Source organism: Lobosporangium transversale, assembly GCF_002105155.1.
Source record: "Lobosporangium transversale strain NRRL 3116 chromosome Unknown BCR41scaffold_13, whole genome shotgun sequence".
Lineage (NCBI taxonomy): Eukaryota > Fungi > Mortierellomycota > Mortierellomycetes > Mortierellales > Mortierellaceae > Lobosporangium > Lobosporangium transversale.
Window position 1 is genome coordinate 512,294 of NW_019028991.1, and position 12,693 is coordinate 524,986.

At 43.7% G+C, this 12,693-nt stretch overlaps 3 protein-coding genes across 3 annotated transcripts; all 3 read right to left on the reverse strand.

The window, feature by feature from the left end:
* Positions 1–699: 699 nt before the first annotated feature.
* On the reverse strand, positions 700–5,340 carry BCR41DRAFT_421184 (hypothetical protein). Its single transcript, XM_022029992.1, has 11 exons — positions 4,867–5,340; positions 4,655–4,743; positions 4,497–4,566; positions 3,937–4,376; positions 3,641–3,820; positions 3,256–3,538; positions 3,063–3,161; positions 2,166–2,963; positions 1,364–2,050; positions 1,055–1,258; positions 700–909 (listed from the first exon to the last, which is right to left on the reverse strand). The coding sequence occupies exons 1-11, from the start codon at positions 4,934–4,936 to the stop codon at positions 773–775; spliced, it is 3,057 nt and encodes a 1,018-aa protein (XP_021882620.1). The 5' UTR covers positions 4,937–5,340; the 3' UTR covers positions 700–772.
* On the reverse strand, positions 4,982–6,057 carry BCR41DRAFT_35184 (hypothetical protein). Its single transcript, XM_022023866.1, has one exon. It carries the CDS (start codon positions 5,928–5,930, stop codon positions 5,319–5,321), a length of 612 nt encoding a protein of 203 aa, XP_021882621.1. The 5' UTR covers positions 5,931–6,057; the 3' UTR covers positions 4,982–5,318.
* A 127-nt stretch (positions 6,058–6,184) lies between these two features.
* Positions 6,185–12,614, reverse strand: BCR41DRAFT_395097 (hypothetical protein; the record flags this gene model as incomplete). The annotated part of the gene is made up of 5 exons (XM_022028701.1): positions 6,185–8,073; positions 8,179–9,694; positions 9,797–10,275; positions 10,361–11,439; positions 11,530–12,614. 5 exons carry the CDS (start codon positions 12,612–12,614, stop codon positions 6,185–6,187), a joined length of 6,048 nt encoding a protein of 2,015 aa, XP_021882622.1.
* Between the last annotated feature and the right edge of the window lie 79 nt (positions 12,615–12,693).

Genomic DNA, 12,693 nt, shown 5'->3' on the forward strand with positions numbered 1-12,693 from the left:
ATGCATCCTTCTTTGGAATACCATTATGCATCAGCACAGCACGAAGGAAAAAAAAAAAAAAAAAAAAGTACTTTGGCGATCCAATCAATAATTGAGCCATACATCTTCCCGTCTTTTCCGTCTAGCTTCTCTTCACTATCGCCTATCTTCTATACCTTCCTCCATGTACTCCTTCACACCGCTTTCTACCGCCATCTCTTATCTGGGGCATAGTATTATCCTTTTCTGTTGGCCGTCCTTTGACTATTTAGTTTGTTTGCAGAGGAGAGCAGTGTACCAAAGAGTCTCGATCCTCAAGGATGTAAGATCCTAAATTTTATTGTAGCAGCTAAAAGATGTGAAAATGGGATTATCCTTCCATTATATTGTATTTTATTATTAATATCACCCTTTATTATCCTTCATCGTCAAGTTGTACTAATGGGTCCATTGGAAGTTATTAATCACCTTATCATCTTATTGCCCATACTGTACTTATTATACTTAAATTAGAAAAACGTATCAAAAAAAAAAAAAAAAAAAAAAAATTGATCTTTTTTTCTGTAATGCTGTTGAAGTGCACCTCCACCTTTCAAGGATTTTATTTCTTAATGTGCACAATAAGACCTCGTAAAAAAATACAACCGAGAATAATAGGTTAGACTACCTCTTCGAGGTGTGCTGCAACAGAGCCTATCGATTGCGTTTATGATTTGACATGCAGTTTAAAATTTTTATTGTACGACAGTGAATGGATGTGTGTTCGTGTATCTTTCATTCCTCAACTGTTCTCCTATCCTGTCAACTTCGAGTAGCTTGGTGGCGCGAACTTCCGGCGAAGGGCCTTGATCACATAGAGTGGGAAACTACTCACCATAGTGATTACTGCAACCTTCCACACAAATGTTTTCGTCAGAATGAAGTCCAAATCTTCGTAAAACAAACAAACAAACAAACAAACAAACAAACAAACAAACAAACAAGCAAAAAAAAGTTAATAACTAATGAAAGAACACACAAAGATTCCTTCCAAAAGTGCCACCAGAAGCACATCAGCTTTGAGCAGGAACTTTACCAAAATAAGTTGGCAAGAAAACCATTGAAACAACATAGATAACAAGAGTGGCAATCTCGGACACAATCATAAGCCGGTGCCATGTATTGATCTCCAAAGCAACCATTAGCAACTCATTCAAGACTAGTGCCGTGAATGAGATCGAAACGATGTTCACAAATTGATTCTCAAACAACCAAATGGATAATATCATGATCGCACCGCCTATTCAAAATATAAAAAATAAAAAATAAAAAAATACTCATGATATCAGTCAATCTGTTTATCCATTCTCACTCTTAAAGTAATGGCAGGTAGAGTGTCCATTACCTTGATAGACACTAATCAAAAGCCAACTGAAGAAAGTCTTGTATGACAATGATCTTCCTTTTGTTAAATCCCTGTACAACTCTGGATACAACAATGCGATATCTTCGGGAACATCCCGATCTAATACCAACGAAAATACAGGGGCGTTGGTATAAATGGTTGTATATCCTACAATCAACATGCCCTGATATAATGCAATAGGTGCAAAATAAAACATAGCCGAAAAGACCGCTTGCATGATTGAAATAATCAACCCACGGTGAATCACAAACTGCGACAACTTGGCTGAGCGCTTGTATGAATTACGTCCATGCCAAAGTAAAAGTTTTGTCAGATATGAGAACTGGTTGACAGAAAAGTCCGCAGCAAGTGACGCCTGTTTTCCTTCCTTGCCGACAATACCAACACCAACATCGGCCTGCTGAATCATAGAAACATCATTTCCTCCATCACCTATGCAGCAGATGCGCTTCTTTGTATATTGCTTAATCAAACGAGCAATATCAGCTTTTTGGGTTGGAGAGCAACGGCAGCAAACAACGACAGGCAATCGAACTGTTATTTCAATAAACTCCTCGCGTAAATAGTCGAGGCAAAGCTGGATTGACTCGCCATCAATCACTAGACAGCAATCCTTCTTGCCTCTAAGCAAATCCAGCTCATCCTGTGCATCCAATGGATTTTTTACTATGATGCATGTCATCACAAGCAAGTTAAATGGTCAGATTAAATTGATATAACTGACTTTGACATTCCACCGTCTGAGTCGCAGCGTGATTTCCCATGTTCATCAAAAGCTTACATTTGGCAATTTGGTGAATGCTTTGGTTCCTGGCTACAAGCTTGGATGAAATAGCAATGCACGTCGCAGTCTCGATCTTGTCTCCAGTCAACATCCAGATTTTTAGTCCAGCATTTCTCAATAGCTCTAGTGTGGTCTTAACGCCGTCCTGCAATTTATCCTCGACGCCTGTCAAACCAAGCAATTCAAGCTCCTGTTCGAGGACTTGGTGAACAACTGCGTTCATGGCGTTGGTTCTATCCGAGATACTAGTCTTAGCTACATGGTACTTTGATTCAAACTCCTGATACAATTCCTCTGAGAGTCTCTTCCGGGCTACAACCAAAGTTCTTAAACCCTCGCGAGCCATGTTGCCACATTCTTCTTCTAGCCAATCATTATATTGCACGATCTTAGCCATGACCACATCCGCCCCCTTCTCGTAAAAGGTAATTTCACCTGTGGCCAAGTCCCGGACAATGATACCCATGCGTTTTGTTTCACTGGTGAATGGAAAAACCTGCAATATTTCGAACTCAAAGATGTCACCGTTAGAATTTCTGATGTGGATATTATTGATGTCTCTGAAAACTAATGTTAGCCCAACGTTCTCGGTCCACTTCACAATGGCAACCTCGTCAGGCGAAGAAGCTTGATAAGTGATGCTTCCGTTGTCCTCTTCAACAGGTGTGACGTTATGGCATACAGCCAAAGCTTGGACGATATCTCGGACACGAGAAGAAATGTCGCGTCTAGCTTTGTTACCGCCAACATGCGATGGAGCTGATGCAACTCCACGCGCCCTGTTGAATCCGCTTGCTAAGTAATCCCAAAAGCAGATATCTCGTGTTAGACCGCATGTTCCCACAAGTTATTCGAAAAGTTCGTCCGGTCAAAACGACGTAGAATGGCTCTTACAGTGTTGGGAATAAGCAGTGTCCAAATGTGTTGAAATCTCATCCATTGTATCTACACTGTATGACATAGTCCCCATATGTAGTTTTTTCAGCTCCATATCTTGTTTTGTAAAAAGTAATAACGAATTAGCACGGATAAAGATATTTGAACCATGAATCAACCATTGATAAAGTCATAAATAGAAAAACCATACCATTCTTCGTCAAAGTGCCCGTCTTATCTGATAACAAATATTCAATGCGTCCAAGTTCCTCCGGAATTGTACTTGTTCGGACAATGGTACCTGGAATTTCCTTGTCATTCATAATTTGCCATGCATACACAGTTTTCCCCATATCCAGGTTCACACGTAATGAAATAGGGATGATTGATGAGAAGAGAATCAAGAAACGGAACAAGTATATATACCATAGGCCTTGAAACCCATTAAGTGCGATCATTGACAACGATAATGTCAAGGTGAATGCGCAAAGAATCTATTATAAAATGTAATCCTGTGATTAGGAAAGCGCCACTATTTGTATCTTGGCATTACTATGGCTGGTTGATAGTACCAAGCACTCGTATTTTCAATCTACCTTTGAGAGGCGATTGACTTCCGTATCCAGCAAGCCGATCTTTGTCTTTGGATGGTTTGTGTTCATAACAGCACGCGTATCTCTACCAGTATAGATGACAAAGCCAATAGCATTTCCGGATGCCACCACTGTGTTCGTCCAGAGTGTGTTGTCAACGCTCAACGACTCTGTATGTGGACCCTAATTCATAACAAGCAGATCGAATAGTCATATAAATCAGCTGACGAAATCCTTAGTAACAATGGCTAGTATAAAATATACTCACAATAAAAAAATAATAGAATCAATCCACATACGGGCCCATCGCCTTCCTTTGTAAAATTTCCAACAAAGCTGTGAATATCCTTGTGAGGCGAATCTGCATAAATCGAGGCATTCAACTCCAAAAGCGATTCGTCATTTGGTAAAGCCTGACAAGACGGTACAGCTAATCGCAATTTCCAATCTGTCTCTCCATCGAGTTGGTCTGTCCTTATAAAGCATGCACCTGACTCTTCTGTAGTTCTCAACAAGACCATATCTGCGGGAACGTTCTGATTTTTGTTGACAACAATCATGTCGCCAACTTTGATCTTTGAAGATGGGACCATTTTAAACCCTGAAGGTGTAAGCTTCTGATAGCGCTGTGAATTAGCTTCCTGGTCTCGTCGGTATCGTTTCATGTCATCCACAGCCTCCTTGCCTATTGTCACTGCTAAAACAAAACAGAGTGGCGCCACATAGGTAATAATGTAGCCTATTGCATAAAAACAGTATAGACATTTTTAAGCGTCAATAATGAATTTTGTTACAGCCGCATAGAATAGACTCTGGCAATGATTGATATGGTCCAGGTGTTAAATCTCAGCAGACGTACCAATTTTTAGCGCAGGTATGAACTGTGAAAGCGCTACGAGTAAAAAATACAGATTCAAAAAGAATTTGAACTGCAAATAAGGATAATATTGCGTTAAAGAGAGTCGGGTTGTATCTAAACTACAATGATCCTTCATGGGCTACATGTTGACAAGTTACCTGTTCCCATAGTACTATAGGCAAGAAGGTGAAAATGTTGTATTTTGTATTGCGTGTAACATTAGGTGGATATTTTTTCTTCTCCTTGACTAGCGATTTGGAACAAAATCGCAAACACAAGAAAGAAAGCGCGTGAATTGTCTCATTCGTATCACGGGTGCATCCCTGCCATCTCCTATCAAAACCAAGTGAACCAGTTCTTTCTTCCTTACCTGATGCATGAAAGTCTATGGTCCTTGATTTAGCAGCCCTCGAATTCTTGGAAGGCTTGAGTTCATCCATGATTGCTGACAATTTCTGTCGGTTAGGACCCTTGCCCTTTTAATGGTGAAGGTTCGTCACAAAACAAACAACGAGCAGTAAAATAGAGAGCATAACAAACTGCGTAAGAAAAGAAATTCACCAATAAAGAATATTAAGAGCTCCAGACAAATTACAGATGCTTTAACAAGCACAGCGGGAAAGCATAAAGCAGAAAAAGAGGCATTTAATATATGGTGTCTCGCGGTGAAGTGATAATTGTGAACTTCAGACAGGGATGAAAGGGAATAGTTAGGATGAAGGGTAAAGAGAAAGTGCCATGTACAAACACTTGCAATTGGGATGAGATTGTTTTGCCGGAAAAAACATGCAGCTTATTCTTCCTTGAGCATTTAAAAGGGTATCATGATTCCTTGTACATAAAGTAAATTCGATCAGATCGTTTTTTTTTTTTTTTTTTTTTTTTTACCTGAGAACCAGTACCATTGTCGTTCCCATGTATAACTCCAGCGCCCCCGCCAAAGGAGGTACTACTGTGGAGCAGCAGAGGCTCCTCGTCCTCATCCTCTTCATCAGAATATTTGTATTTGGAATGACGATATCCTTGGCTACTACTACCTCCACCGTTGCCACTACTGCTGCTGCCTAACGCCATGGTGCTTTGGTCTTGTCCTTGGCTCCGAATAGATCCTGGAGTTAATGCTATTGGCGTAGATCCTTTGCCAAAACTTCCTGCTCCGGTTGAAGACGAGACCGATACAGGCGAGGTGAATGCAAGATGTTTTTGATAGGGATTAGCGCGGGATGTTGTTGGTTGTGAAGATGGATGCGAAGTCTGTGATGGAGGTGACCGGGTACGGGGACTGTTAGACCGTGTGTGAGTAAGAGCGACTGCAGAACGCGTGCCGTCCCTATTGAGGCTAATGGTGCGCTGTGCGGTGGGGTATGAGTGGTCGGTGTTGGTATCGGTGTCGTGCAGGGGAAGAAGAGCAAAGGTTTCTTTGGCCGTTGACATTTAGAAAACGGGCCAGAAGAAAAGACAAAAAAGAAAAAGAAACAATGAAAAGAAAAATGCTTTTCTTGTTGTGGATGCACAAATTGGTCTTCAATATTTTTGTCTATCTGTCTGTCTATGAATATGGCTGATTGAATGTGCACGATTATGCAATGATGGTAAAATGGTCTACTGCAAGTCAGCGTTTCTGTGAAGTCTCGACTAAATGAGAAGACGTGGCACAGCCTCGAGAAAAAAAAAAAGCACGTGACAAATTATTCAGTACCTGCTGCCAAAAGATACTCAAGCACTTTAAGCGACACTGCTGGGTATGCATGTGTAAAGACCTGCTTCAGTAGCATACGGCGCCCAGCCTGTGCGTGTCGGCTCTCTGTATGTGCGCCTGGCTGTGGTAAGAAGTCCTGCCACAGTTCATGCGTGCTTACCAGCGCGTTGCGGATTGCACGGATCGCATCCGGTCCTGGAATCTCGTTCTGCTCCAGCCAAACTTTGAACCAGTCGGTCTTGCACTGGCTCTTTATAGATTGCTGCTTCTTGCTATTAGAAGGGAACGAGCCATTTGTGAAATAATATCGTGCGACCGTATCCGCGCTCCAATCATGCTCACCAAGCTGTACCTGCCCATTCATGGCTTGCTCTACACGCTTAGTGATCTTGGAAACAAGTTGAGAAATACGACTAATCTTGATCAATGTGTTGCTTCCGTCATCTTCTAGCATCTGAGCCACCAGATTAAACGACAAGGCCGTTTCTGCTGCAATCGACTGACGTGCGTTGGCTCGTCCCCTACGCCCACTCTCTTCATGAAGCTCAGTACGATCCCGCTCGTTGATAAGATGCTGCTCGAGGCGTCGCTTAAGCTGGGTGTCGTAGTAGTTTGCCAAAATTCGAAGTTCCCATAATGTTCTCCAAGAGAGCTCACCGAGACTGTCCAGGCGGCTACCTATGTCATACAGCCACACATGCACGCACATGGTCTCTACTTTATCCATCGTCAAACACTCACATAGGACGCTGGTAAAATATGCCGCTCGTACTTCATCTGTCGCGTGGCCACCTCTTGGAGCTCTGCAGAGGTGATCAGCAAATGCCGCGACTTGTGGATCTTGCAGAAAGGTCAGACAAAAGTCTTCACCGTACGATGCAGAACTTTGGTCCGCCACTTCATTGCCTGGGCTGTTTTGTTGTCTGCCATTAAAGTAACTGGAATCCAGCCCCAAGCTCAACTTGTGTCGTTTCTCCTGCAGCCATCGGAATTTCTCTTGCTTCCGCTTCCTGGGTCCGCTGTTCCCCACTGTATCATCCACATTCCAGCTCGTCAGGACCTTGGGGAATGGTCGTGCTTGGATACCGCGCATACCCAAGGCGTCCTCCGTGTAACTTAGATGGCCAATGTGTCTTATTACTGATATTGACCCAGACTTGAGGATTTTCCATATCCTAGAATATTCCTCATTTTCCCTACTTAAATCAATCGTAATACCCCAGTAACGCGGCTCCATGATCTCGATTTTCGAAATAGTGTTTAATTCTGGAAGCAAGCAAGGAGTCATCATGTCCAATCTAGAGTTTGAGAAATATGTCGCTGCTTTGTCCTGAGAAGAACTTGGGTTCAGTCCCGTGTACCGAGCATACTGTAAATCACCGCCTTCGCTAGTGTCATTGGTATAACTGGCTGGATGAGGTCTGATAACCATTTGAATTTGTGATTGATAATATGCTGGTTTTAGATGTATTCGCACAGGAACTGGGCAGCAGGCTCCAGTTATGGCATCTCTAGTGACAAGACACCTTGGTTCTACTGCTAAGACCCAGAGGTGCCGGAACGCCTGCAAATGTGACCTATTGTCGGATGGATCATTGGGGAGCCGCGGGTAGAGGCTGCACAATAATGCTGCAACGCATCGATTGCTTGTTCCCAGTGTGTATCCTCCCCCTCCCAAGAACAAAAGCCCTAACGCCATGTGATACGCAAGGTGGCTGCCATAGACAGCTTCGCTTTTCCTTCGACGCACCAGCTTGCGTAATCTGCGAAGCAGGTCAATTCTACCTGAGCCTGCCACGACCACTGCGGCTGCAAGTGTGGTCACATCCAGGCACGTGCGAATCACGGATCTAGTTATGCTGTCTTCGTATGAACCATCTACAGTAGGAAGCAAAGATTAATCAAAAAAAAAAAAATATTAAGTAGCAAAGCCAACAGTACTAAAGATACAGTAAGCTGACGCAATTCATGGGCTCAACGTACTACCACTGCCGCGTCCCAAAGTAATAAACATATCCAAATGCTTAAGGATACATTCATATGCCGCCTCATTGCCGCTTCCAGCAAAGCGAAGACCCATAGCAAAGCACGCCCCAACTATAATACTGTAGTACGACTGTGGTCCAGACTCAGTTGTCGGTGGCCCGCCGGTGTGTATATCCTTAAGGTAGCCTGGAACTTGAGAAAGGACCCACTCTTTGGTTGGAATGATGCCATCCCAAAGTACAATCGCTTTGCAAATGACTCGCAATATAAGGGCATCCGGTGAAACGTAATCAAGTAAAAAAGGAGTCTCAGGGACATCAAGCTTGGATGCAATGGACTTGCTATTAGTTTTGAGATACATCAGCCCCAGTGCAACTGTGGCTCCAGCGCTAGTCACCTCAATACCAGGCTGTCGCTGGCTCCATCCGTAGTCTGCTGCATAGGGTCCATGGTCTCTGCTTTCATGGTTTTTGTCCACACTTCCAGGCATATAGCTGACCAAGACATCAACTATCCTCATATCTCGTAAACCCATCGACTTGTTGCCTTGTCCTAAAGTAATGAACCCAAGCCCGAAACCTGCGGCGACGGAATGACACTCCTGAAGATTATTTATAGAATCTGTATAATTCCTCGTGATCGACCCAATCTCTGATAGCATGACTTCAGTCATGCGCCGATGGGAGGTTTCCATATAAATAAGGCCAATGCCCAGGACGCAAGCAACCTGTGTTAATGGTGATAAATTAAGCTCTGATCCATGCTGTGGAAGGAGTGCTGGCATGTGAACTGAAAGTACCCTTGTGATCGCAGTGTTCATTGTGCCTCTATGGGCGCATGCTAGTCCTAGAAGAAGACCCGTTGAGGTCATCTCGTGCTTGAAGGAGAGATACCTCCAGACATGCGGCCTGGCTAATGTCCGTAAATGCCCAGTCAATCCAAGTGCAAATAAGAAGCCTGCATGACTACTGTCCAAGTTTTCAGGTCTGTTATAGGTAATCCACGACGAATTAACATCCTTACTGTTAGGAGAAATCCGAAGACCTGCGGCAACGCCGTTATGAAAACTAGGCCATATCAGCGCATGTTCACCTCCAAGCGATGCCACCTCCAGATCCATCACACCAAAGGTTGGCAAGACTTTCGCAGACAGGTTGATCGGCGGAATCGGACATTTTTGATTCAAAATTGGTGTTGCGGTCCCAAACGTGAAGATACCGCGTCCTACAGGGAGGGCTAATGTCCGAAAAGCCATTTTACAAAGAAGTGCCTGATGCGCAGCACGAAGGTCGTCTTCTTCAGTAAGCTCAGGCATCTCCTCTGACTTCACTTTGGAGACAATAGACGAACGAAGCATCTTTTGCACTTCTGCTATACGCATGTCAGCTCCGAACCGTAAGTTTGTGATGTCTGAGTTGGTAATTTCTGTCCCAGTAGTCTCAAGCTCGCCTTCACCATTTTGATGACGTTTATTCTCGCACAAAGTATGAATGTCTTGTCTCTTGCCTTGCTCCTATTGATTCAAATAGTTGGTATCAATATCATTGTATCTCATAATCCAAACACCATTAGCTTGTTGATAAATGAAATTTAAATGTTGTCAAGCTTGGGTTACACTTCTATCCTTGATAGGCGGTTTCATGTAGTATCCAGGGTTCTTCATCGAAGCGAGCTCTGCTAAATCGTTCCTACCGATGAATGAGAGGGCATCCGAGGACAAGTCTGGAGATGGATTCCTTCGACACTTCCAAAGTGCCTCCCTCAAGGGCACTGATACACCGAAGGGTAGTTGATCCAGCTGTATATTGGTGAATGACTCGCTTACAATAGCCCTCACAGCTGCTTGGTCTCCGTCGTCACCGCTCATCAAAGAAGTGAAAAACAGGCTTATTTTTCGAAGCTGATCACAGGGGGTGGAGTCAAGGGCCGGGAAAAGTGATTGCTCTGGGTCCCGAAGCGTTGAAAGGGAGGCTAGTGTTGGAAAGGGTTTCGTCTCGTGAGGTCGCGTAACCATGTCCGAAATCCATCGAAAGATATCAGGCGGCTCGTATTTATACAAATCCAATGGTAATGGATCGAATTCCATATACACCTCTTTGAACAATAGGATGAAGCGAGAAAACATTAGAAATGACTAACAATCATACATTCGTGGCTATAAAGTAAGGCAAAACGCTACCTGGTAACTCAATTATCTTATCGCTTTCAAAGATACGCCTAGCATATGCATCTGTCCAAGTGCTCCAACGAACAACATGAGACATCAACATCAATAGTGGCCCCATGTCTCCTTCGTTGCAGGTTGCTAAGTTAATGTTTCGGTCCTCATAGACAAGGTGCAATGCCACAAGTATGTACTTGTAGAATGTGTCTAAACGTAGTGACCCCCTTGTTGCTGGCCCTCGGAAATGAGTCGTAGCCAGCTTCTGGGCCTCCACGACCATTTCTGTATAAATATTCTTTGTTGGAGTGGATAGTTTTTGTCGCTCGTATCGGAATGAAGGGTGTTTATTCAAAAGTCGATGCATATCAGACTCCAAAAAGAATTTCCAGTCAGGATCCTCAACGAGAAAAGATTTCTTGGGTACGCCTGCGAGCTGGCGGCTTTGAATTTTTGGAGATGACATGACCGGTTGAGAAAAGCTGGGGTCACAATACGAAAGCAACGTGGTCGTAAAATTGCTCCATTCATCCATATTAGAATCTTTGGAGTTCTTGTCGAAATGCAAACGCAGGAAACGATGCCTGAAGTCCCAGAGTATCTCAACCGGTAAAGCGTAGCTTAGGGCATCTAAGCACTCCTGCACTAAACTTGATCGAACAGTAAAATCGAGGCATACTCGCAGGATTTTACCATCACTAAGAACGAGGCTCACTCTATTTTCGACAGCATCTTTAATTTCCACAATCTGCAGGCCTGCGTTCCCGGAAGCACTAGTTTCGGTCTCTGAGGCCCATAAACCATCCTTCCTGCATTTCAAGGGATCCTGTATCAGGTTGAAATCGCACGGGATAACTTCCGCAGCGAGCCCTGTCCAGAGCTGAAGCGTTCCATCGCGAGAAAGCATCAAAATGTCGCGCAAATGCTTCCTTGTAGCTTCAACAGCCACTGCGGATAGAGCTGGCCTTGTCCATAATTGAACAGTAATTTGGTCCGCAATGATTTGATAGCAAGACAGCTTCTCGGTTTGATGGTCCAGCACGCCGATCACTGTTGAGCCGTCGAAATAATGGGCTCCAAATATGGTTGATTCACGTCTATTTTACGGTTTCATATCTAAGTTAGCATTCATTTTCATAGACAGAATGACTTTCTGGTCGAAAAATAATATTTGATATAGCACTTACGACCACCCCTGGATATCGCTCTCGATCTCAAATAAATATGTGTCCGTCCTCATTTGCAGGTCTGTATGGTTATCACCATCCACCGCAATGCTGTCAACAGGTCCAGCTTGAGATTGTGTTTTTGTGAATGGCAACGCCGTGGGCATGCTAGATGCATACCGCCACACTCGATGTCGCCCCAACAACAAATCAAATGTTACAACCGTCCGATCCGAGGCATCCATTTCTGACATAAACACACAAGTATTAAAGATATCACCTACAACTCCACCAAGATGTCTTATTCGAGGACCAGTCTCCATAAAAGTACTTTTTGTAGGTAGCACAGGTTTTGGCAACTGGTAAAGGGTAACGATCTGGAGCTCATTGAATGGATCCATTAGCATGTAGAATCGTGGTAAGCCCGTACCCTCCATGCTTCCAGCCACTTCTTCACCAGGCTCTGATTTGCGTTCCAATAACAACCCTAAGTCCATTGCCCATACTTTATGTACACCCAGTGGTAAATGAACAGAAAATGATTCGCCGCTTGGGAAGTAAATCCTTGCAGTATCTTTGAGGATGATTACAAGAGCTTGCTGCCTACCTTGGCGGTCCGCTCCTGGATTCACGTTTGAATGCAATTGTTGTATGTCATCCACGTCCTCACGCTCTTTGTCTCGATCCCTCTCACGATCGACGATTTTTTGGGATGGATTATTGACAATAAGCCAAGCAAACAATGTTTGCTGAATTATTTCATTCTCAGAGCTAAAATCCAACATTTTGCGGAGAACACCACCCTGAGTCCATATGACCTTGGATCCTTTGATCACGACTTCAACATCATATCCTCGTGGACTTTTGCTTCTAATATTGCTTGGGGCTCGCTCTTTCTTGCTTTTAGGCTCTGTATCGTTGATAATACCATCGAGTGTGGGGGGGTGTAGGCTGTAGCGAGGTAAAATATATCTACCATGTGGTTTCTCAGAACTCTGGATTTTATCACCAGGAACGTTAAGCTGTGTAGTTGATGATTTTGCTGGCTCCTTCGCTCCTTCCTGTTCACTAAATGGCAAGTATTCGCCTAGAAATGTGATCTCCATATTATGCTGCTCTTTATGCCTAGGGCAAATATTGCATGATTCCTTGTCAGTTAATTGTGCAGTCAGAATTCTCCATGTG